Source organism: Apodemus sylvaticus, chromosome 9, assembly GCF_947179515.1.
Source record: "Apodemus sylvaticus chromosome 9, mApoSyl1.1, whole genome shotgun sequence".
In the NCBI taxonomy this organism is placed as follows: domain Eukaryota; kingdom Metazoa; phylum Chordata; class Mammalia; order Rodentia; family Muridae; genus Apodemus; species Apodemus sylvaticus.
Window position 1 is genome coordinate 55,097,718 of NC_067480.1, and position 26,447 is coordinate 55,124,164.

General features: G+C 44.9%; 1 protein-coding gene across 1 annotated transcript in view; it reads right to left on the reverse strand.

Annotated features, from left to right (window-relative positions):
• LOC127692638 (aldehyde oxidase 1) overlaps positions 1-26,447 on the reverse strand; it is a 69,194-nt gene that overhangs the window by 31,181 nt on the left and 11,566 nt on the right. The window contains exons 4-19 of the mRNA XM_052193217.1: positions 23,491-23,599; positions 21,317-21,443; positions 17,558-17,619; positions 16,513-16,602; positions 14,714-14,794; positions 13,443-13,587; positions 12,754-12,846; positions 11,736-11,887; positions 11,277-11,370; positions 9,665-9,774; positions 8,673-8,857; positions 7,380-7,542; positions 5,886-5,978; positions 2,652-2,821; positions 2,257-2,371; positions 920-1,042 (exon numbers count right to left, since the gene is read on the reverse strand). Coding sequence (XP_052049177.1) covers positions 920-1,042; positions 2,257-2,371; positions 2,652-2,821; positions 5,886-5,978; positions 7,380-7,542; positions 8,673-8,857; positions 9,665-9,774; positions 11,277-11,370; positions 11,736-11,887; positions 12,754-12,846; positions 13,443-13,587; positions 14,714-14,794; positions 16,513-16,602; positions 17,558-17,619; positions 21,317-21,443; positions 23,491-23,599 — 1,912 coding nt within the window. The remainder of the gene's footprint in view (positions 1-919; positions 1,043-2,256; positions 2,372-2,651; positions 2,822-5,885; positions 5,979-7,379; positions 7,543-8,672; positions 8,858-9,664; positions 9,775-11,276; positions 11,371-11,735; positions 11,888-12,753; positions 12,847-13,442; positions 13,588-14,713; positions 14,795-16,512; positions 16,603-17,557; positions 17,620-21,316; positions 21,444-23,490; positions 23,600-26,447) is intronic.

Genomic DNA, 26,447 nt, shown 5'->3' on the forward strand with positions numbered 1-26,447 from the left:
AGGAGGATGCCTGACAGACCTGCTTCTGTCCTCCACAGTGGCTTTCTTTCCCGTTCTGAGAGGGGTTCGCCTCAGAGCATGGGATGCCACGTACATCCTGCAAGCCTTGCTCGTTTCATTGACATTTATGCAAAGGCCATAATTTAAGGGCCACAGGGATGCCATAGGCGAACACCACCGTTTCGTGTTTTCAACTTCTGTACGAAAATTAAGATAAAAATGCGAGATTCCAGGGGTTTTGTGTGTTTTTGTTGTAGTTGTTGTTTAGTTGCCAAAATTCTGTAGGCATTACATGATCCATATCTCATGGATATTTAAGATTTGCATTAAAGAATATTAAAGGAGTATCTGTAGCTACATGGACAAACACCACATTATTGGTACCCACTGTGTATCTGCCAAAGCAAAAGACTACAAGTCAGAGCTATAAGACTGGCTGTGCTATCCCAGCTGCCTGTCCACCATTCATACCTTCCCCGTCCAAATCATGCTGCTATCTTAGTTTAGGTCTCTACACCCCAGGCAGCCCACGTGCTTCACAGAAACCTGCCCCACCCCCATCTCAGCTGTGACACAGATCTTCTGTTCATCTGGTCAGACGTTAATCCAGAGAGAGACATGGGACTGAAGTAGCCAAATGAGTCTGGATCTCAGACATGTTTGAGTCGCTCAGACATTAGCGTACCACTCATCACAAACATGGACAGAGAAGCCCAGGATTCCTGGCTGCCCCGGAGCTACATGGGAGAAAGCTGGGTTGTGAGAACCAGAGAAGAGACAGAAGACCCAGGTTTCTGTGGATACGTGCTGAGCTGATGGGTTCTCTGGGCGGAAGCATCCCATTTTCTGTGTTACAGTGTTATGCTGACACTGTGACAGACACAGCACTCCCTGACCTGCCATCAGTTTGAGTGCATACCTCAATCGTTAGGATCAGAGGCTCCAAGTCTCGGTAGACTACCTTCACTTGCTTCGCCGCTTGCTTTGCCCGTGTCTCAGAATCTGCAATCACGGCACAGATGAGATGGCCCACGCAGTGTACCTGTGGCACAGAAAAGAGGGCACAAAACAGACTCCTGTCATTTGCTGTGGTCCTCTCTCCCATTCTGAGAGGGGTAGAACTCTGCTTGTGTGGGGGTAGACTTCAGAGGACAGCCATAATTCACACTGCCCCTGCCAGCGTACACAGCCCTGCCACGGTGAGCTTCAACCTTGACTTCAGACTTGGAAGCTGCCTGAGATGATGAAGTTCTGTTGGGTAGACAGTGGATTGAGATATGCAGAGTCTGAGTCCTGCCTTTGTTGTATTGCAGTAGCCTGGAGAGCAGCCAGAGTTGACCCTTTGAAACTTTGAGCGAGTCTCCTCTCGGCTTCGCTGCCGTATGGGAAGCAGTACATGAAATATGTACATAAACTAAGCACGAGCCCTCACTGCAGCAAGCGCAGTAGGCAGGGGAGTATCTACAACTTGCAAAGGAATTTAGAACAAGGATGAAGGGCTGGGCTCATTAGGCTTCTCTGGAGTGGAAGCTGTTGTGAGCGCAGGGCCCCACACCTCTTTGCTGAGCTAATTTTGAAATTGCTGGGATATATGACAACGCAAATAAATCAGACTTCAGCGAGGGAGCGAGAACTTGCAGACCAAGAGACATGGCATGACATCACACTGGAGAGGCTAACTGAATTCAAAACGTTGGGACTGGGGTAAGCTGGCGATGCTTGGGAGGGGAGGGTCACAAATTTGTGCATACAATTTATAATTCTCTGCCCATGTAGTCTTTCACATTTATTGGCAGCATAATGTTACAGTTTAATAAGACAGCAAAGTATCAATCTGTTTTAAAGACATCATCTCATGTATCCCAAGCTAGCCTCACACTCATTGTGTAGCTGAGGATGACCCTGAAGTCTTGATCGTCCTCCCTCTACCTCCCAAGTGCTGCATTTACAGGCATACACAACCATATCCAGTCTGTGTGGTTCTGGGGATGGATCCTGGGGCTTCGTGCACGTGAGGCAAGTACTCCAACAACTGAGTCCCACCCCAGCCCTGAAAACAGCTTCTATCACCAATCAACTTTACTTCCGTGGGAAATGAATAAACTTGAGTTCATATCTATTAGAATGTTTGTCATTCATGATTACTGCTCAAAGAATACTGAAATCTTTGTGGTATGCCAAATCAGACACTATCCCTAGGAAAAATACGAGGAGCCAGTAACTGGGAAAGTTGTTGAGACAGCAAGAAGGCAGTACCTCATCTGTGGCCAGAAATGTCTCTGTGCCGAAGGTGTTTGCTTCCATAAGATGATCCGCAGTAATGATGTCCACCACACCAGGCAGGCTGAGAGCTTCTGACAGATCAAGAGACCTACGAAAGCATGTCAGATGGCTTCATACAACGCAAAGTCACTGAGAATGTGGCAGCTGGAAGCTAAGGACTCTCAGAGAATTAATTGCGTTGACAGCTGGCTACCAGGCAGTGGGGCACCATACAGCTACTTATGCAAGATTTTGTGAGGAATTCTTCATTTCAATCCTATTTCATCTCTACTCTGGGTGTCAGCAAGCCTCCATTTACACTGCTTTTCATTGGCAGGACAGAGTTAGACAGCAGGAAGAATCTTCTGCGTGCGGGGCAGGACACTTACACAATCTTAGCGTGTGCTCTTGAACTCGTTACAAAGGTCAGGAACAGCTCCCGGTCTACTGCAGGCATGTCGTCACAGTAGACAGCCTCACCAGTGGCATGCTTAATCCCAGAAAGGTGCATGATGGGACGCCCGATTGGGTCCTGAGGAAGCTGCGTTGGGTCTACATTCTGTTTAATGAAGGACCGGCATATAACTCATATTTCTACAGAGATCGTAGGAATAATCACAGAATGTATGTCTCCCACGTAAGGGTAGCTATGTAAACTCATGCTTACACCAGAATACTTCAGAGTGTGAAAACAGTCACTATTTCACTACTCCAAACAGCTTGTGAGAACAATTTGGCAGTCAAATTGAGATGTATAAACGTGATGCCTTTTTCCTTAGTTTCTGGAATGTAGATGCCAAATATCTCAGTGGAAACTCTATTTGTCTAAGCACATGGATTCGATCTCTCTTTTTTAATATGAAATCAAATTTACACGTGGGAATTGGGGTGTGAGCAGGGGTCTGAAGTAGCCTCATCATCCTCTATGCCATGGGTCCAACTCACTGCTCTGTTCCCAGCAAAGAGCTCCACAACCCCCCACCCTACCCTCTCACCCCCAACCCCCAACCTCTTATCCCCTACTCTCTCACCCACCCTACCCCACCCCCTAACCTCTCACCCTTACCCCCAATCCCCAACTTCTCACCCTCTACCCTCTCACCCTCACTCCTACCCCCACCCCCTAACTTCTCATCCTCACCCCACCCTGTCACTTCCACTCCCGATCCCCACCCTTCCCTCTCACCCCTACCCCTCCCAACCTTTCCCTCTCACACCCAACACCAACCCCTACCCTCACCCTTGCCCTTACACCTACCCCCAACCTCTCCCCCTCACCCCTCCCCTCTCACTCCTACCCCACCCACTCCCATCCCCAACCCCCACCCTCTCACCCCTCCCCCTCCACCCCACCCTCTCACTCCCCAACCTCTCCCCCTCACCCCCCTTTCACCCCACCCTCAGCCCCCACCCCCAACCTCGCACCCTCACTCCCACCCCCCTCAACCTTTCACTCCCCCCACCCTCTCGCACACACCCCACCCCACGGCCACCATTAGAGAACTGGATGGTGATGAAAGGACAAACGGCAGGTGTCAATCAGGCATGTTTTCTCAAGTGTTGTAGGAGGTATCGATTATTTCTCTGACAAAGTTCCCCAAAGTTCATATGAGGCTCTCAGATTGCACAATATTTGACTGAAAAAAATTGATCCACATCTCTTTTAGGTTTTTATAAAATACTCTCAGAGATTTTCTGTTTCCTTCCTGAAAAAGCAAACTTGTAGGTAACTTATAGGCCTGGACACTGGGCAAACATGCCAACAGGGATCTATGAGGCTCCTGGAGTTTTCTATTATTAATGCTAACACCTTTTACTGTAAATAATGGAACATTTCACAACTGCAGAGAAAATCTTTTAGAACGTTACTGTGCCAGGTCTGCTGAAAAGAGCAAGGAAATTCTGAAGCCCAGGACTGCCGAATGTGAACACTGATTTATCGGTGGCCACCAGCTGCAACGCACTGCAGCTCCTTCCTGTTACACAGGTAAAGACAATGAGAAAAGGTGGCTATTCCTCATCAGGCGATCTCCTGAAGCCACATGGAACAGTCAGCTACCGGAAGGAGGCAGGGCGACCAGTTTTAGGCCGTTAGGGGGGTGTAGGCCCTGCCTTTTTCTTACTTTGTAGCATGAGGTTCACAGTTTGCACCCCTCAGCTTGTGTGGTACCCCTCAACCTGTAGCTTAAGCAAGGATCCACCTCATCAAATACCATGATAACAAACAACCGATCTCTCTGGTGTCTGACAACCTCGAGGTTTGCGAGGACAGTGAAAGCAAACTTTAAAAGCAAACAAGTGATCTGGGCAAAATGTTGGTTGTCAAGGTTTGAAGCTGCTCTGGACACTGGGATGCTCCTGTGTGTGTGTGTGTGTGTGTGTGTGTGTGTGTTTGTAAGAAACCATGATACACTGCACCCCCAACACTGACTTGGAACCCAGCATGACACATCCATTTCAAAATCAAGCTCTGAGAAGACTTTCACTTTTCTTTGGATGATCTGAGCAGTCATCGCTTGGCTTTTGTTCCCCCTGGATGCTATCCATTGCCAAGGTGATGTCGGGGCCTGCAGAAGTCACAGACTGTGGCCACAGTATTTTATAGAACGCCGGGGAGAAGGCGGCTGTTTTTAACTTTCAAAGTCTTCACTTCCAAAGCAGTTTGGAATATTTAAATTATTTGAACATATTGCTCAAAACCTCAAGGGACCTACAGCAACTTTGCTGTGGTGCTCACTGTGACAAGGTACACGGTTTTATAAATAATCCATCAGCAGATCTGATGCGTCTCTGTTTTAAAATCTCTTCCCATTCCTGAGTCAACAAAACTCTTGGTCCAGTTTCTTGACAACTATTGCAGGAAAACACACAGTAAGTCTTACCCAGATTACTAACAAAATGGCTCCATTATATGTTTTTATGACACTATGACAGAAACTCTATTTGAAAGCTCTGCAGAGCTCCTTAATCTCAGTAAGCCTTCACAGGAAACCTAGACAATAACTCTTAGCATGAATGTTTGATTTCGCAACTCATTTGAAGAAAACCAAGCAGATAGGAAGAACTTGGAAAAGAAAGTATCCCAGCACTGGAACAAAACAAACTCACAGCTGTGGTAACAGCTGCACCTCTGAGGTCTCACGCCCCTAGGGCAGGGTGTGTCCATGGGTCTTTCAAAGGAACCAAAACAGCTCTTGGACCAACTCAGAACTTGCCTTTGGTTGTGCTTCAATAGTCACAAAACCAGGGTAAAAAGTGTATAGTAACAGCCAGACTGTCTATGTTCTTGGCCGAAAGCCACAGTAAAAGGGAAAAAAAAAAGAGCCTTTAAGACTAAAACAGGTATATTTCTTTAACATTTTCCAGGTTTCTTTTCAATCGTGATTTCTAATTGGTTTTTATTTCTTTTTCTCTTTTTGAAGTACTAGGGATCAAACTCGGGACTTGTCTATGCTATACCATCAAACTACACTCTCAGCCTGGTTTTGAAGCTTTAGTGAACCCTGAAGAAGGCAATGTGTCACCAGCAGGCAAGGGACTTGAAGGACTGCCTTTGAATTTAAATACATGCACACACACACACACACACACACACACACACACGCATGCATGCATGCACTAACCTGGTGGGTTAATGTTCTCCAGTGATGTTTTGAATCAAGATCTTCTAAAGCACTCTCATAGCTGCCTGCCAGGCTAGGATAGTGACCTGGGTCCTGCGAAGGCAAATAGTAGATACTTAAAATCTACCAGAATGTTCTGGGAGGGAGTCCTGGAATAATTCTCAGCAGACATCTCTACTATAATGTCTAGCATTGATTAAGCATTCACCCTTTCAGAACTCTGAAAATTTAAACAACCCCTTGGTCCCAGGACATGAACCCCGAAAGGCACATATCTTCCTCGTGAGGTGATAAACCAATTAGAATGTCATTGACTTCCACCATCTGCGTTTCATACGATTATTTCCCAATAACTAGCAATTTCTCAATTTTCCAATCATTACTTTCCCACTCTTGTCACTCTTACTTTTCTTCAAGTGACTTGGGGACACATATAACAACAAAAGAGAAGTCAAACAAATCAGGGAAGACAGAACTTAAAGCAGGAAAAGCCAAAACTAGCACCCCTTAGTGCACATGTTCGTAAAGCAACGTGGTGGCGCCCAGCCAGGCTGTCCTGTGTGCAGCGTGGCCCAGCAGCTGTCACCCTCAGGAGTGCGCCTTCTGCAAACAGAGGAAATGGGCCACGTGCTATGAGACTATTTTGTGATTATTTTTGTAACTTACACAATTTTAATAGAAAAAAAGCTAAACTGACAACAGCTATTGTTTTCAAAGAGAGGATGCTCAATCGAGCACAGTTTTAATTATATCAGCTGATTCACCAAGAAATTGTGATATGTACTGTTCATTAGGAGAGTCTACAGTTAGCCTTGCTTTTTCCACCTTTGATCACCTGGTAGAAATATGTCATATGTTTCTATATGACTTCAAGCCCCTCGTCTCAAACGTCTGATACAACCCATTAGTTCTTAACTCTCATCTATACTGAAATTTTTTTCCCGTTTTTCTAGGCAACAATCATGTAGCCCTTTGATAAGGGGAAGCAGGCAAATAAACGCCTGTGCATCGCTAGTATTAATACTTAATTAGTATTAAGTACTACCATTTCTACCCAGCATTCCTCCAAAGCACCAGGGACTATGCTAAGCCCTTTCCCTAGGATGACTCTCTTCAAGGTGCTCTGGTGACTGCCATCATCCTACGAATGAAAGAAATCCAGATAAGAAAACCAAGCGTGGGAAAGGAAGAAAATGCATTAGGAAAAGCGTAGGAAAGAAAATGTATTAACCTCATTAACAAGTTTTCTCAGAATTACCCAGACATGCCATGTTTATTATGAGGTGGTAATAACTGAGTGGTGTTAAGCAAAACCCTGTGCAGGTCTGAGGCCTCCTTGGAATTCCTCAAACTCACAGCCACACCCAGGATCGGCCGGAGGACACTCACCAATAGGGCGTGACAGTAGCTTTTCATCATCGGTAATGTGTGGCCCCAGCAGGGGTTGGAGCCTACGCTTTGGGCACCCCAGTTCACTGGACCCGTTCCACTTACCTCCCTCTTCAATCTCTGTGACACCTCCAGGTAAAACTTGAAGAGGAAGCTGATGATGAGGGTCCTCTTGAACTCCACCTTCCCACCAGGAGCTGAGCCTGCAAGGGTGACTTCCTCCAAAACCAGCCTGCAGGCTGTGTCCAGCATCTCTTCATTCCAGGGCCTGTGAGAGGCAGAGGAGGAGACTCAGCCAGGTAGGTTCAGCTGACAGCTAAGGTAAATGGCTGTGGTCTTTATAGGAACCAGGAGAGAAGGCTCTACAGTCAGGCGACCCAAGACCCAGTCTGCTCCTCTCCAAGTGTCTGGGCGGGGTCCCACCACACCCTCCCCATCAGAGTCCTTAGCTCAGTGATCGCTAGCTGCCTCTTCTACTCCTGTGACACTTCTGTATGCCAGGTCTGGAACAAGCACTGTCTTCATTCACTTATGGAACCCTCTTAACTACTCCATAAGGTCAGTGTGGTTCTCTTCTTCCACAGAGAAGGAAACTGAGGTCCCATAAGGTTAAATAGAATGAGTTCATGGAGATAAAAGAGACTGGACTAAGACAGGCATTGGGCAGTCTGACTCATTAAAGCCGTGGTTCTCAACCTGGGACTCGAATGACCCTTTCACAGGGGTCACCTAAGAGCATTGGAAAACACAGATATTTACATCACGATTCACAGTAGTAGCAATTTTACAGTTATAAAATAGCAATGAAGATAATTTTATGGTTGGAATACCCACAACATGAAGAACTATATTAAAGGGTCTCAGCGTTAGGAAGGTTGAGAACCACTACATCAAAAGTTTAAAGCACATGTCTGAATTGCTCTTCTGTTAATTTATCTAGTAAGTTCCCAAGAAAGATTAGCTATTAGTATTACCTAAAAATAAAAACAATTCAGGTAAGCAAAAGAGATGGCTAGCAAGCATCTTTTCACTTTTACACTTCATCAGAGTAAATTATTTTCATTATTTTCCCCACAAAAAGAATGGCAATTTATAGTACAGGGAACAGGCATCCCACTCCCTGTCTCTGTCTGACAGATACACATGAACACACACAGATGCACAGGCACACACTAACACAAGCACACAGACATCTGTGTGCTTACACACACTGCATACACAGATTCTATAATGCTCACTTGGGAATTTGCTCTAAGAAACACATGAAATTGATTCTGAAATCGAGCTGAAATTCCCAGCCAGCTAACTGTGAGATCCCAAAGCATCTTTTCCTCTCATTACAGCTTCCCACAGGGCAGGTTGTTCAGTCACCTGGACGCTAAGGACACAATGTCTTACCTTCCGATGAGTCTCTGACAGGAGTTCTTGGCATTGATGGTGGTTGAATGGACACCTCCATAAAAAATGGATAACTCTTCAATGACACCACCTCCTTCTCTAAAAAGGACTCTCATTCCAGAGTTGACAATCGCTAGTGCATTCTGTTGTCTCTGGGCTTGTCGGAAGGCTGATACAAACTCCCACTGAAGAAAAGAGGCACAAACAGAACTCCCCTAAGAGACAATGCCATGCTGGATGGGGTGATTTGATGTTAGCATATCTTCTGTTACGGGCCCTAGGTTTAAACCAGGATGCTGGTGCTTGGGAACAAGATGTTCAAAGTGCTAAGTGAAAGTGAAATTATCAGCCAGGGCCCTAATCCAACCCACCTGGTGTCACTTTAAGAAAAGAAACATGGGGCATAGACATGAAAAGGCAGAAGACAGGCATCTACAGTCAAGGTCTGAGGCCTCAAAGGAAGCCAACATCCCTGCTGACACCTCATCATCGGAGCTTCCAGAAAGTCAGTCTCCACTGTCTAAGCCATGATGAGTGTGCGGCTCTTCAGGACAGCAGCCTCCTAAACCACCACATCTCATGAGGTAGGCTTGGTTCTACCACAGAACAAACAAGGAGCCTTGGGCTTCAGGTGGTTCAGTAATTAGTTCAGGACTTGAAACCAGAACTGAAGTCTCAGTCTATCCAACTCCCAACCCCATGCTTCCACTGCAAATGTCTTTTTTTAAGGCTTCTTTCAGGCCCAGGATGTAGACAGACCTGTCTCACTCAGGGAGTAAGTTTGAAAGGACAAAGGGTCTATTAAACAACTGCATAAAAGTAAGCTTATAGTTGGGAGCAGAGGAAGTGAGGTGTCCTAGCTCTAGAAATGGCTGGAGACTGCATATCAGGGTGACAGTGATGTGCTTCACACATGCCCCTTGTCACCTCCTGGGTGAGCCCACTCAGACTGATGGGGGAACTGGGAAACAGAGACAAAGGGCCATCCTTGCCTTCCTGGACCAGGGAATGTGCACTGAGACCAGGACTTCCTGAGGCTTAAGATCTGCTTCAGGACACTTGCGGAGAAACTGCTCACTTAAAGGGATCTGCCGCTCTCCATCTGTGGACGAAAGAACACAATCTCTTCAACAAACCTGGGAAATAATTCTACTGGTTGTGAGGTGGCAGGCTTGGTGGTGGTGGTGGTGGTGGTGGTGGTGGTGGTGTGTGTGTTGTGTCTTCTTTGACAACATCCTTCGATGTTTCTTCCAGCTTAGCCCTCCTCCCTCCTTTAGTCTTACATACTTGCTTTCAGATAAAAACACACCCAGAGTTTCCTAAAGAACAGAGACCTTAGCAGTCTCCTTCTCAATGGCACAGCTGGCTCAGGACTTTGCTACCAGGAAGTAGATATTAATATCCCTTCTAACATCTGATCAAATCAATCCATAACCATTTCATTTTTCTCTATAACCGGGAGCCCTATTATCTCCAGAAGTGAATTATAAAAACAACCTTTTAGTGAATTTGGAATTTATGCACCGGTGAATGCTATTTTATTTGGTTATATCCCATCCACAGCATCTAAAGCTTTTGGTCAGTGGACCAGAGGCAGAAACAGTTTAAAGTCATAGTAAAATATAACTTTGTAGGAAAAAAAAATCTAAGAAGTTTTCTGTATTTGTATTCTCTCATGTAACCTTACTTCTCATGACAGGGGTTTTTACACAGGTGTGCTACCTAAATTGATACCCTGAATTTAAATCTTCCGCCTTAATATTATTCAGTAGTTTAGATGCTATAAGGAGTAGATGTTTCACAATATATATAACAGGAAGCTAGCTCATATCTTTAAAAGCAACCTCCATATATTTGTAGACGGCCAAATTATAAGAATTTCCTAATAACTATTAGACAAATTAGTGTAAGAGAAACAAAATCCCTGCACTGAATTTCAAAAATAACACTCAAGGAACATAAATAAGTACCACAGAAGGTCCGTCCAATAATCATTCAGTTGAAAAAGATCTGTGGGCATTCAATAAAGATAAGCTAAGTACACGTCCAAAGCTGGGCATGGGAGTCAACACCTGGGGCCATGGTGGAGCGGCTCCAAAAGAGGGCTTGGCGGCTCTCAGAAGCTGTGGTCTTTGCCAATGCTCAACCCATATTAACCCAAGACATGAATGCTGGAGGCTCCTTGTCACATTAACCAGCACAAGCATGCCCAATGTAGGGGAAGAAAACACCTAGCATATGTGTGTATCCTATAGCCAACAGGCTACATGAATCCCAGGATAGGTACAAATGCAGCCAAACATATTTACATAATTAACAAACTAAACATAATTAAACAAACATATTTACATAATTACAACCTCAGGTCTCAAGGTCAGATCGTTTGGTCACCTGATAGAGCAAGGTCTCAAGAAGAAACAGGTGGAGAGACTGGCAGATAGTTTTATGAAAGATGGAGCAACTTTTCAGCCTCAAAAAGGCAAAGAAAATTATTATTATAGTGAATAGTCATTTTCCAAACTGAGCTTCCTGCCTCCTCAGAGGTGATAGGAACAAATCAAGGTTATAATACCCCCCACACCCCGAGCAGAAGCTGCTGTTTACCTTTGGATAGTAAGTTGAGAGTACAGTTACCCACAGCCAGAAGCGGATTCAGATCTGAGTCCAGATGTCTGCTCACGATGTGTCCCCCTAAAGACTTTTAAGAACAGTTTCTTTCACTTGTTACATGGTTACAAAGCGTAAATACTATGATAAGGCTTTAAGTCCTGCTTTAGAGAGTGGTTCTCTTCATTTGCTTTAAAGATCAGAAAGGAGTCACCCAAGACTGAAATTGATACTCTGAATTTAAATCTTCTACTTTAATATTATTCAGTAGTTTAGATGCTATAAGGAGTAGATGTTTCACTATATATATATATATATATATATATATATATATAACAAAAAGCTAGATCATATCTTTAAAAGCAACCTCCATATATTTGTAGAGGTCCAAATTCTAAGAATTTCATATTATAAGACAAGAATTCATATTATGAAACATGAATGCCAAATACATACAGCCATGTTCCTGATCTGGGAGCCAGCCAGAGTTCTCAGGTGCTTCAGGAGAGCACGGTATGTCCGTGTCTTCTCTTCCGGCAGCTTCTGGACCACATTAGCTAGAATGTCCTTCACTTGATCCAGGCTGAGGCCAGCACCCAGGGTCAGCCCTGAAATAAATAAAGCCTTGTATGAGTAAACTACCTGATCACCGATGGCCTCAAAATGTTAGACCTAAGTTACAGGCATGGAATCTCTATATTGGAGGCATGTGATTGTGCCTATCAGCACTGGTGGTGACACAGGGTTGACTGTGGTGACAAATGACCATGGCGGGAGATATTGATGATGATAGAGGTGGTTGTGGTGACGGCAGTGATGTATGGCGGGATTAATGGTGGAGTTGGGGGTAGAGATCATGAAGGCTGGATTCTTTGAATACTGAATCTATCACATTTCACTGATAGCTTAAAAAAAATCTCCATGAATTAAAAACAAACCATGAGACATTAACAGGTTCATTTCATGGTCTCAAAACTGAGATCCAGTTCAGTCCTCCTTCCCAAGATCTTAAGAGATGCCATATGCCACAGCCGGGAATTGGATTTCAGAGCTTTATTCCAAACCCACACATGGCGACTGCCGCTTCTCACTGTCATTACACCAATTTCCTTCACAGGAATGAAAAGGCCGGACTGCAGCTGCTCAGTTCACGCCCCTTTCCCTCTGCGGTGCTCTGGAGAGCAGCGAGCCTGCTCAGGCACCGCCATCTTTTGCTCTGCACTCACACCACAGACCTTCCCTTGAATAGTCTCCCTGATCCTGCAGATATGAAAGTTTCTCAGCGAAAATCTGACTTCCCAGATTCTGGCGAAACTCTGGAGAATTCTTCCTGGACTCCCTCCATATCATCTTCACCATTCTGTCTGAAGAAAAACTGCGAATTGACTAGAAACGTCTCTTGCCTGCCGGTCCGTGGACTAAGCAGCTAACTTGATGGGTGCATTTCCATAGGGAAAGAGATCTAAGGACTCACCGTCCCGGGCCTGGCTTACGACACCCAGCTCTTCAATTCTGTCAGGAGAAATTATGATGGGGTGGAAGACACCTTTAAACTTTATTTCAGGCCCTAAGGAATTGTAGGAGAGACACGAGATTAGAACAAAAGGACACTAACGACTCTCTTTACTTTTAATTATGATTAAACTGATGTCTTTGCACATATGAAAGTTGTTTCCTTTTATTGGTCTGTTTACTGCAAACCACAAGCAGACAGAGTGCCTGACTGAATTTAGGGAGTCTTTGGAATTATTAGCTCTAAAACGTGTGCCATAGGGCACACTCAGATTCCAATTGGAGATTCCTGGAGGCCCTGCGAGGGAATGGGCAGCCACGCCAGGCCTACGTGGAAAAGGTGAAGACTCCAAAACTGCTGGTTATATAAAATATGCCATAGCCACCGAGAAGCCATCCAGGGAGGAAAGACAGAGCAGTTTCAGGATGAGGGCCAGTGTGGTACCCAGACGGAAAGCCAGGGTACCTGCACCCTGATGCTGGCTTACCATGGGACCACCAAGACCAGCTCTGCTCCTGGGAGGCAGAGGGCAGGCAGCTACTTAATGCTGTTAACATTTCTTGAACAATACTGGGTTTTCTGGCTATTTTCCTGACATCAATGCATTGAACTCGCTCCTTTATAAAATATCCCAAGTACAGTCTACATACCCACAGAGGTGTACCCCATGACAATAGGGGCCTGGGGATACTTGAATTTAGCTTCCACAAGTTCCTTCAGGGTCACGGGGGACATCCATGTCACTCTATCACCATAAAAGAATCTGGTCTTTGGTGGCTGTTTCCCAGCTATTCTCTGTTGAAAAACAACAGGGGTTTGAGAGAGAGCCTGTGGCAAAATTCTCTTCTGTTTTCACTCTAGAGACAGGATATCTTCTTACAACTAAATTTCTCGAGCTTTAATAGAGCTTTCCCAGGAGTCAGAGTTCATGGTTAAGGTCTGACAACAATGGAGTTTACACTTGGAAACAGCTCCTGTCGGCTCTAAGGTCTCCCAGAAACTCATTTTGACGTTCGCTACCAAAGCAACATGCTCAGTTTTGCCAAATTGTCAGGAAAATGAACTTCCGCATACGTGGGAGTGGGGGGGAGAAAACAAACTGGTCCTGAAGGACACTGATTGTACATCTGTGACTTAACAGACATCACCAGCTGTGTCTGACATCCTCCCCTCGCAGGGCGGGGGCTCCGCCCTCCACCTCCTCTTGGGCCCACATGTTCTGGACTCTGTGGTGAGGAGGACAGACGGCTGGCTGGCGCTTACTTGCCCATCAGGGTTTTTTCTTCGTAATATTTTATCAATTCTTTGAGAAGCTTATATATGAATGTAATACACTGTTATTAAATTCCTCCCGTCCTTCCCCTAATTCCTCTCAGATTCACCTTCCACCCTCTCACTTGCATCCCCTGCCCCCTCCCCACCCCATGCAACATCATTTTCTCCTTTTTTTCCCCCAAAACCTAGGGACATGGAGCCATCACTGGGTCATGGTCAAACTAGGTTATACCTTGAAGAAAACTGACTGTCCCTTCCCCACAGCCTTTAACTATTGATAGTGTGTGAGCTAAGGGTGGGGGTTGTGAACCTCTCAGCTCTCCATGCCGGATGGTAACTGGTTTGTTCTTGTGCAAACAAAGACTTCATGAATGAGGTGGTTCTCTCATGTCCAGAGGACACTCTTTCCACCCCGTTTCTCTATGGTCCCTGAGTCTTGGGGTTGGGAGGGAGTATGATACGGAGCTCCCATTCACGAGTGCAGATAATTATTCTCCACACTTTGACAAGCTGCGACTAGCTGCTTTAACCGCTCTCTCTGCACAGTGTCTCCGAGGAGATCTGAGAATCGCACCATGAGCTTTTGAAAAGGCCCCTCCTGACATTTCCCCTTGAGTTCCGCGGGGTGAGCAACTGCCTTCCTTACCATTAGCTCTGGAGGAAATATCAGCTCTTGGGTTGGGTCCAGCGGCAGAAATTCCTCTTCCGAGAACAGTTCTGGACTTGTCTTTAAAAAGAGAAAATGGCTGAAGTTATCATGGGACCTCTTATTCTCAAGAGAGATCTCTGTCACAACCACTGTGGGTACCCAAAACCACAGGCAGTTTGAACTTTAGGCTTTTATACACACTACATTGTTTAAAAAATTCATTCTTACTGTAAATCTTCACAACACACTCTAGTACTAAACATACCCTACCCCTGTCTTTTCACTTTTGAAAAAGGACTCTGGGTTGGAGAGATGGCTCAGCTGTTAAGAGTACTGACTGCTCTTCCAGAGGTCCCGAGTTCAATTCCCAGCCACATGGTGGCTTACAACCATCTGTAATGGGGTCTGGTGCCCTCTTCTGATGTGTCTGAAGAAAGCAATAGTGATACGCTCATATATATAAAATAAATAAATAAATCTTTAAAAGAAGGACTCTATAATTACTCACTGTCATATCTGAAGTACAGCATCACTTGCCTTGTGCTTCAGAGTCATTCATTATTAAGTAAAATCGTGATTATTTGAACACAGCACTGCATTACTGTGCTAGTCAGTCTGATAGCCATGACAACTCCTTGGTGACAGATGGGCAGGTAATGTGTGCCCCGTAGATACACTGGATAAAAAGGTAGTTCACATTCCAAGTGAGCCAGGGGACAGCTCAGCGGGAGTTCACTACGCTATTCATAACGGCCTGTAATTTGAAACATAAATGATTTCTGGCATTTCCCACATAATACTTTGAGAATATGGCTGAGCACAGGTAACTCGGATTGCAGGAGCAGGGACAGGTGACAAGGGGTGACTACCATGCTATTGTCAAGCACCCTCTACTTTAAATGGTTGTAGGCTAAGACTGGCACAAGACGGCCAGACAACCCAGAAGATGGTAGCACATGCCTATAATCACAGATCTTGAAAAACAGGCAGGCATGTCAGGAATTAAAGGCCAGCCTTAGCTATCTCACAAATTTGGGCACAGAAATGGGCTTCACACGACCTCATCTCCCCACAAAAGGAGACAAAAAGGAGCTGACCTATCCTGATCCCAGGTCCCAGTCATGTAAAGCTGACACCTAACAACTTCACAGGCATCAGCAGGCCCTGCCCTCCGAAGCTCCCTACGCATTCTCCTTCGAGTTTGGGGACAGTGGAGGAGACAGGCAGGAGCAGCCAGACCCTGAGGACTTAAGGGAGAGTCCTCACTGCCACCTCTCCTGGTCTTGGTCTTCTATCTCTGTCTCCACTTTGCTTCTGTCATTGAAAATGACAACGTTGGTGCGACAAATTTATAAAATAGAGTCTTTTGCTTTCAATTGGTGCAATCACTGCATCTGTTTGTGGGCGGAGCAGCACTGCAGCACATGCACAGGCTGAGGTCGAGTTATTGCTTAGTATCCGGTATCTCATACATGACTCATTTCTGCAAGTTGAGAAGGATTCTGCGAGTTATTTTGAAATCGTCAAATAATTGTCAAATGGAATTACTCCATAATACTACAGAGCAACAAGAAGCCATCCTCTCACCTATACCACAGTGCCGTCAACTCTCCTTCCTCCACTCCCGTTCCCTTGTAGGCTGAACTTTTAGAATATAAGGAGGCAGTGAACGTGAGAGGGGAACCATGTTGACACAGACAAGTTCATCAACCTGGCCAGTCACTGATTCTTCTGAAGATGACGTCAAGCCACTTCACGCCTTTAACAACTTTATAACAACCTCGCTGTGCACTGACCTCATCTCCTTCCTGGAATTCTGCCAATCCATTTTTTCCTTCATCCATACAGCACACCCCATTTTCTTTACTTTGACAGCAGCCAGAGGCCTAATGGGGGAAAACGCACACATACACAAGACAAGTCAGTCAGAATTCCACAGGGGATTCTATTGTTAACTGGGTGCCTACAGTCCAAGCTGTAGAAGCAATGTTGGAAGGTGACACAAAAGAAAGCCATTTATATTTCAGCATATCCAAACTAACTCTACTGAAAAACTAAGTTTACAAGAAAGTCTGAATACTCATATAATGAAGTTTAAAAGGTCTTCATAGATAACCCTGCCACACAGCAGTGAGCATAAAGCACTGCTATTATTAATACTAACAATATTTTAAATACCACTAATAGTAGTAACAAGAATCAGCATCTTACTCTGGTCTTATCTATGAGGTATTAATTCCATAGTTCATCTTGCAGAAATGATCTTCTACTGGTGGGGGGAGTACCAGCTATGGCTAAATGAGTTTTAAAGGCCTCAGGGGAGTCATAAATTATATGGTGATTTAAAACCAAAGAAAAAGAAAGCAATGTCTTTCATAGGTTTTTATTTGTTAGTCCTATTAACATTAATGATTGTCTACTGATTAGTAGGTGGTGACTATGTCACGGAAAAGGACAGCCTCCACTATCAAGCAGCCATTCCAGTAAAAACATGGAATGGTTCAGGGACAATCAGTGTCACACTGTGTCATGTCCATGCACATATCATGTTCACAGAGGGTTACAGAGGGCCCCAGGCAGGGTCCCTAACTTAGGCAGACAGACCAGGAGCAGCTTCTTGGAAGGAATGACTTGTGGCCAATGTCACGCTGCTCAGATGCTCACAACCTAACTCTCCAGCAATGAGGTTAAGCCCAAGAAAGCCACACAGCAATTGTGGACCTTGTGCTAAGAAGTAGTCCTGTGTTAGCAGAAATGGCTGTTGTTGTAATCATACCGGGCATTCCTACCCTGTTTTATTTTGGAGGAAACACATCCGACCATGTATTTCTCTCTACTTACTTTACAGAAAGTCTTGCAAGCATCAATTATGGGCCTATATCCAGTGCAGCGGCACAGATTTCCTGAAAAGACAGAACCAGCTTGGTCATCAGTCACGTATCCTAGACAGAGGCACAGAGGCCCGAAACGCCATACGATTGACACCATGAAGCGCATACCATCTTAGAAGAAAGCTTTAGCTGATGCCGTAATTTTGAAATCTTATGTCTGGAATTTCATTTTTACATGAGCATCTTGGGATTTTTAGTCAAGAATCCTGAAGTGTATTTTAACATCTCATACATCTGTATTTACTCTCTGTAAATACATTTTATACCCTCAGTGACACAATAATTTTAAGATTAAAAACCTATTCTATGGTTATAATCAAGAAGGAAACTTAAAGAAAACAACAGCTACTTTATTGAGATGTTATTGACATAAAAATCCATATTTGTCTAATCAACTGATCAGCAATTGGTGTCTGCGGAGATCCATCCCCACAGTCATCACCCACCACCCCAGGTCTCCTCATGCCATCTGTTCATTTAATCATTTACCATGAAGAAGGTATTTCACAAAAGTTCTACCATCTCAGCAACTGTTTAATATATAGATAGCATAGTATTGGTAGCTGTGGGAAGCAAGTTGAGTTGATTGGACTTTATTCATTTTGCATGACAAACTTTGTAACCTTTGATCTATAATTCCTCATTTTCCTCCTTCTCCCACTTGAGACCATTACTATTCCATCACAAGTCTATTCCCTGCTTCTACAAATTGGATTAGTCCAGGTTCCATGAATAAGCAGGATGATACAATGCTTGCTCTCCTGAGTCTGACTTGTTTGAATTAGCATAATGTGCTATGGTCCACGCATGTAATTACAAGGATAAGGGTCGAGGATTCGCTGAAGAATGGTACCTCAGACTTAAACACTATGTAAATGCAAAGAGTGTTTTATTCTGCAAAAGTCTCGCATGCTGCTAGGTCTCCCATTACCAAGACAAAGAGACACCCAAGTGAGCTTGCAGACAAGATTTATCCCCTTAAGGGATTCCTTTGTCCCCTTGCAGGTATGATAAATCCCCTTAAGGGATTCCTGGGTAGGTGACCTCTATGTCAATCTGTTGGGTCCATCTCTACAGACAGTTCATTAACAGGGTGTGGGGAGCTGGAAACTTGCTGGGGAGGTCTGTAAACTGTTGCTAAGGAAGTTGCAAAGGAAGTCTGCAAATTGCTGCTGACCCATTGTCCTTGCCTCAGGCCAGGCGGCTGGGCCATTCCATTACCTGGATATGAAGGCTGGAGCCTGGGGTTTTTCTATTAGTAATGGACTCGACTCGCCTGGGCTCGCATGGACTTCCCCAGTTTTTAGGCCTAGTTTCCTTAACTGCCAACTTGAAGTCTGTCATGGGAGCAGCCTTGTCTTGCCACCACTGGCAGGATTTTCTCCCCTCACTCCATATTTAAGAAAGATTCCCCTCCTTATTAATACTTACTGTGGCAGCTATCAGTTTTTGACAGAGGCAGAGCAAAGGAAATAAGGAGAAGCAGAGAGGGAAGTTTCAGTTGATAGAACAAAGTTACTCTGTAACAGCAAAGAAAAGGTAAGTCGTTTCTGAACTTGGGAGGCAACTAAGCACAAGATTATTTACCACAAATGCTTTGGCCAGTGTCTCTTACAGTGGCTCTGGGTTCTTACTCCACCCTCAATGTAAGGTCATATTTTATTGTGTGTGTGATCTACGTGTGTATTCCTGTTCGTGTATGTACAGGTATGTGAGTACATGGGCAGGCTCAGGGTGGACACTGGGTGTCTTGCTCAATTGCTCTTCACATTATTTTTGAGACAGGGTCTCTCACTGAACCTGGCAATGATCAATTCTGCCAGGCAGGCTGGCCGATGAGCTGGTTGGTCCTCCTGTGCCTGAAGCACGCTCCCCCAAGCAGCACAGCGGTTATACACCATCACTCCCGGACTCTTACCTGGGTGGTTGGAATCCAAACTCAGGTCCTCGTCATAAACATTTTACTGACAGCCATCCCCCAGCCCCTGAAGTCTTAACTTAGAAACAACACAAGATCAAGTCTCTAGTTGAAAGGGTCAGCTCAGGAACTTTGAAAAGGTCATGGAACACTTGCCCCTCCCAGAAGGGAGAGGCTGAATTACATTCCTCAGACCACAGGGAGGTCCCTGAAGCTAAGGGAAGCCCAGGGTTATTCTGAGACCATTGGTTACCTACCTCATCCCCTAACAACCAATTAGTTTAAAGGTAACACTGTTCTGCCAATCACATTGTGCCTAATGGTGGCTGCCCTGAGGACTGTATAAAGGCCCTCACAGCCCCCTGTGCATGGTCATTCTCTCTCCATGTGCAGGGTGACCCCAGCATGCTGGATTAAATAAAATTTCTCTTGCTTTTTGCTTTGATTCCCGTCTCCACGCTGTTCACTCAGGGGTCTCCAGTAAGTTAAGGCTCCCCGAGTCTCACACAGTGATTGGTTCCTCCAAATCTTTATTATTTATACACTTCCCATGCACGTCTTAAGCATCCTAAAATCTGAGAATCCTTTGTCAGTGTTTACAGCCATAAGGCAGTGATGCAACCTCTGGGAAATCAGGTAGGACCCAGTTTAGCTACTATGTCACCCCTTTGTACCTGTGCCGTGGAAGCATTTCATAGAGGAAGTAAATATGAGAGCTTTCTGAGCAGAGATAAAAGAGGTAAGAGATTAAGACAAATAGAGCCAGGGAGCATTTCACCAAGGGAAGCATTTCTGAGTCTGAGAACCTTCTAATGCTTAAAACTTGTTCAGAACCTTATTGATGAACACACACATACACACACACACACACACAGGACAGGGGAGAGGGACAGGGAGAGAATTGAATTTAGAGGCACAGCTCAGAGTAGAAAGGTGTCATTATAATAAGTATTCGTTGTAGTGAGGGCATCTGGACTTAAAATCTGCTTTTACTAAAGACCACTGACTCGTCACTTGGGTTTATTGGCATTGACGGTAATTAGACCCAAGATGACACCTGCCACCTCTGCCTCACTTCAGTCTGTCTCCTTTGCCCTACACTTGAATGAGACTCCTGATCCACTCTACACTCTGTAAAGGTCTGCATGCAGTCCTTTACAAAGTATTTATCCAAAACCACTATTCCTCTCCCCTCAAGGCTGAGCCCACCAAGACAACTAACATGTTTTTAAGCAGGATTAGGAGATATTCAATCTCCCTTCTTTAAACCTAACGAAAATGTAAATCCCTTCCTGCCCTTCCTCACTTTTCCCATTTGATCTCTCCCGGATGAGGGCAGAGACCAGATTTGGGGGTTGGGGGGAGATTCCCCAAAGTCAGGCCGCTCTCCTAAGACTCCACTAACACACTCAACCAAAGGGAAACAACAGGAATAGAGCCACACTCAGACCTCAGGGTGGATGAAGAGCCCAGCTTTCTGATTGGAGAAAACAAGAGAACGATAGGAAGAGAGACCAGGAGGCTCAAGCAATCCATCAGTCGAACACAATGTGCAGCTCTGGTTTGCAGGTTGACTTCAAGAGATCAACTCTTCCCTACAGGGGGGATAATGTATAATAATTCACTCTCTCTAAATCTCAGCTTCTCCATCTATGAAATGAAGATGATAATGGCAGCTATCTTACAAAGCTGTTTAAACTAATAACCAAAGAGCATTTAACTCAGCATGTGGGATATGGTAGCTTTCCAGTTAGTACTGTCATTATCACTTAAAGGTAAAACCATACTTACCACCAAGGGCATTGGTTAACTGATCCAGGGTGGGCTCCGGGTGATTCCTGAGCAGTGTATACATGGACATCACCATCCCAGGGGTGCAGAACCCACACTGGGTACCATGACACTTGGCAATCCTCTCCTGGAAAGCACAAGGTTAGAAATACAGACCTTGCACTTTGTTCCAGGCCTAAAACATCAAAGTGACTTTCTCAGAACATTTTTGCATTCAGTGAATATGGAGAAAGGCCTCCCAAAAGCCTTCATCTCATCTCAGGAGGTTTCCTTTGGGTTGGTCAGTGTATAAGCTTGACTTTTGAGCCCTATAAGCTGCCTGACTTTATTTAAGACACTGATTCTGAGCCTTTGAATAACCAGGGAGCTTAACTTACCAACTGCAATGCCTATTCCCAGTTCTAACTTGACTATTTCTGGAATGAACTACAATCCAGAAATGGAGGGCACACCTGTGATCCAGATCTTGAGGCTAGAAGACATGTGTTTTTTATCCTGATTTTGAGACACAGTAGCCATGAAAAGCTTAGGCCGTGGCAAGGTGGTGCACACCTTTACTCCCAGGAGACAGAGGCAAACAGATCTCTGAGATCATGGCCAGCCTGGGACAGAGCAAGTTCCAAAAAGCTTAGATCCAGGCCTGGTGGTACACACCTTTAATCTGGGCCACACCTTCTGCTGGAGGCCTACAGAAGGATGACGGAAGAGGGAAGGTTTCTTCTCTGCCTGCTGGCACTTATTTGCCAGCACATCTGTTGGAACCTACTTCTTCAGTATTCCAGCTTATACAGAAGACCTGCTGAAACACCTAGCCTCATGGGACTGAGCAACTACTAGATTCTTGGACTTCCCATTCACAGCTGCCCATTGTTGGGTTAGTTGGACAGCAGACTGTAAGCCATCACAATAAATTCTCTCAATATATAGAGATATTCCAATATATAGAGGAGTTCTGTGACTCCAGAGAACTCTGACTAATGCGCCAGTCCCACCCCAGTAACACACCAGCTCAACTAACTTAGAGTGTCAGGGGAGAGATAAAACTGTGTGTCTTTTAAAGACTCCTCAGCCCGCAATGAATGTGTGAACCACTGTAGTAGAGGAAGTAGAATACATGACCAAATTATATTTAACTTGTAAACATGGAATACTTAGGCATGAACACATGCACATCACATACACACATATACACACATACCACACACACATGCATATACCACATACATGCACATATACACATGCATACACTACACAGGCAAAAACACTCAGTATAACACAAATGACTTGATCTTCCCATAGCTCTGGCATGCAGGAGTTTATAAAGCACCAGAACCCAGAATCCAATCAAGATAGAAACACTGCCTTTATTTCTCCCGTATTGTTTCCATCCCTACCATTTTCTCTTTGGAGTCTGACTTCCAAGAGAGAAATGCATTCTGGCTACTGTCTCCCAGCAGCATGGCACCAATGAGAGCTCAGTGTCAGTTGAAAATGAAAAGGGCCCCTTTGCTTGTGTGAGGGCAGGTCTCACAGACTGTCCAGGCAGCATCCTCTCCTGTTAGCTTAATGGGTTTCAAAGCATTAAACCCAAGCTGTTTATCACATCCACAGAACGCGACGTTTGCCTGTCTTCTACGTGGCTACGTTCCACCCACTGCTAGGTCAGGACAGGGACTGATGGCGTGCTGGGAGGAGCACCCCGAGGTGAAGGGCTCTAGGCCTGAGACAATATCAGAAAGGCACTGTGCTAAGAGAAGCTGCAGACTCCGTGGCAGAGCCTGTGTCCTTGGAAAAGTCCAAGCTTGACACATCTTTTGGGGCTGGGATGTATGTGTGATATTTTCAATTCGGCCTTTAAGTCAAGTTATTTTCCACTTTCCCACAACAACCTCCAAATTGCATGTGTCACTGCATCTGGCTAGTGTTCCCCTCTGGGTTTGGAGATGCAGGACGGTTCTTCCCTCTAATCAGAACACAGGGGAAATGAAGCGGGTGACATCAGACATTCCTTAAGAAGGGGGTCTTCTAGTCTTCCAAAGCATGCTCCCAAGAAGCCAGTTACTCACAGCACTGCAGCTTAACTCTCAGCCCCAGCTGAGCTTTAACTGTTGTGACCACGCCGCCCAGCCCTGACTTCCTACTCTAAGTCCCCTTAGGGAGCAGGGCACCCTCACCTGAATAGGATGAAGTCTGGTCCTGGTGCTGCCTATGCCTTCTACTGTGGTGACTGCTGTACCATACAGAGAGCAGATGGGGGTCAGACAGGCATTGGCTGGATGATGCCTTCAGAATGCAAAAGAGAAGCACAGATTGCAAATTATGCGACATCAGTGGGAAAGAGGCCTGAGCACTCCCTGGGCACCTCCAGGAGGAGGGTGAGGAGTGATGGCCCAGGCGCTTCATCTGCAGTTCCTCTCCTCAGCATACATTCGTTTTTACAGACGCGGCATCTGAAAATGAGAGTGATCTATTCAGGGTCACAGCTGGAGTACCGGTGGCAGAATTAAAATTAGACCTCATAACTCCAATTTCTGAACAGCTTCAACCAACTTAATTATTTTCCTTCCAGATCGGGGCTGACACTCTCTAATTGCATGTAACTGGCCATGAACCTTAACCTACTTCCATCCTGCTCCAGCGGGGGGAGCTGGGCCAAGGCTGGTTGGGTAATAAGATGAGTTTGATTCTGCCCTTCAAGAGAAGAGAGTGTCAGGTAAAGAGCTATTCCACTCCACAAGACCACTTCGGAAAATGCCCAGTTCAAAATAACACTTAAAATGAGCTCATTTACTAAACACAACTACAGATGGGCAACAGACACAAGAGACAAATGTTCAAAGCCCATAATAATCTGCAAAGATTTGAACTCAACAAGGAGAAACACCATTTTATCAAATAAAATCAAAAATATTTTTAAAATCATAATGTCTACTATTAATAAAGGCCTGGGGAAATCGGACCCCTACCGCTCATAAGAGTGCAAATCTGCTCTTGGGATCCTTCTGGAAGACAGTTCATTTGGAAGACATAAAAATAATTTTAGAATTCACATGCTCACTAACTCTGCAATTACACCTTTGTAGATATAGCATAAGTCATGGACATAAACGTTACCCATAAGACGGTTGGTTCACTGATGACTGCTAAAAATAATCCCCTATTTGGGGGGGGCAGTCCAGGAATTAGGGGAGAAGACATAGGAGTATGATGGTTTTGATGCTTCAAAATTATGTAACGCACAAAGCTGTTAAAGTTACATTTATTATTTGAAAGGTATTCATGAAAATTTAAGACAAATTTTCATGTTTAAGCAGGATATAAAGTTTGCCTCCATAGGATAAAAACAGAAAAAAAAAATGAAAAGAAAAACTATCACTCACTGATGAGTAAACATAAGACCTGGGTGACTATCTACATGCTCTACAGCCAGGGAGAGCTGCAGGTACTGGGACTCACTAGTGAATGAGACAGAATAATCCCAACAGAGTGTGTGTTCTAGCCCAGGGAAGATAGACAACTTGAAAGGTCAGTCAGACTGTGAGAAGGACTGCGGATAAATTAATGGCTTGTGAGGAGAGGAGGAATTTGACTTGTGTGGGGAATCAAGGAGAGATGAGATTATTAATGCTTCTGCTAAACTCTGGATGATCTGAAGGAGCTCAACATGAAGGGCAGACAGATAGCATCTGTGGGCCCCAAGTGGGAGTGAGCTCAGAAGGCCTCAAAGAGAAGGAAAGTCAGCAGGGTGAAGCCCAGTGGTGTGGGAGACTCTGCTACCCGGGCTAGAATCAGGCAGATCCCAGGTAGCAAGTGCCAAGGAAGGCTTCCCAGTGGCAGTGATAGCAAGTGCCAAGGAAGGCTTCCCAGTGGCAGTGAGTTTGAACGTTGGTCTAAATGAACTCAACCACAGAGTTTAAAGACCATCTTGCTTTAAAACCAATATAAGTCAGAAAAGCTACCAAATCATACTAAAAAAGAATCCATCCCCTCAGGTGACAATGACAGTTGGTGGCTGCTGGGGAGAGTGAGTTGGTTTTCTTTAGGGTGTGGCATATGGTGTGCTCCAGGGGACGACCCCGCACCCGTGAGGACATGGGTAGCACAAACTGGATTCAGTGGGTTATAAAAAAAAAAGACATAAAATGGGAGACAGGTACATCCAGGAATTAGGGGAGAAGAGGCAGGAGAATGATGATAATAAATGGTATACATGTATGAAATCCTGAAAGAATTAATACATCATATATGTGTATAAAACAAACTCATCCTATACACAGAGAAGCTTAAAAACCCTATACTCGAATCCTAATAAGAGAGAAGATCTATGAACAGTTGTAAGCCTTAAGATGTAATTGCTGTGTCTCTGAAATATAAGGAAAATGAAGAGCCCACCTTATATCAGAGTAAGGAAGGAGAAACCAGACTGTTAAGTCAGCAGATCATTAATGGTCACATGTGGCTGGGTAGAAAGGGTTAAAACACAAAGCTGGACTCGTCCTGACCCATGTGACCTGGGCGCTTGGGGTTGGAGAAGTGGCTCAAAGAGGACTGACAGGAAGAATTTCCCCAGGTATCTAGGTGCTGTCACAAAGATCAGAATGGGCAGAACTGAGAGAAAACTCTAGGCTTTCACTGAGTATAATGTTATCATGTTAGGGGCTAAGAATAAGACAACAAACATGGTTGCCAAAGATCTCGTGACACCTAGGTAAGAAAGAAGACCAAAAAGGAACCTTCAGTATTCTAAAAAGCTGGCAGTCAGGCTGTGAAGCCAGCAGAGGTTTCTCAGGGAATGATGTCACAGCAGAGCCCTGGCTCCTACTCAGACCCCAGTCTTCGCCTGGAATGTGGGAAATGAGGAAAGGTGCTCTAGCAAGTGCATGAGTGGAGTCCTAGAAGAAGAGGGGAAGAGACAGAGGCATCGTTAAATATGTGAAACAACAATGTATTGAAGACAAATGCAAGATGTAAACAAAATAGGAAACCAGGGGTGATTTTAAGTAGGAGAGTGATGCTACCTCTATTTCTTTCTTGGAGCAGAGCTCTCTGACTTTGGGACAGAGAATGCATGTGTGGGAGCATGGAGATGTTATCAGGCCCTGACTACAGAGTGTGATCATGGCTTTATCCT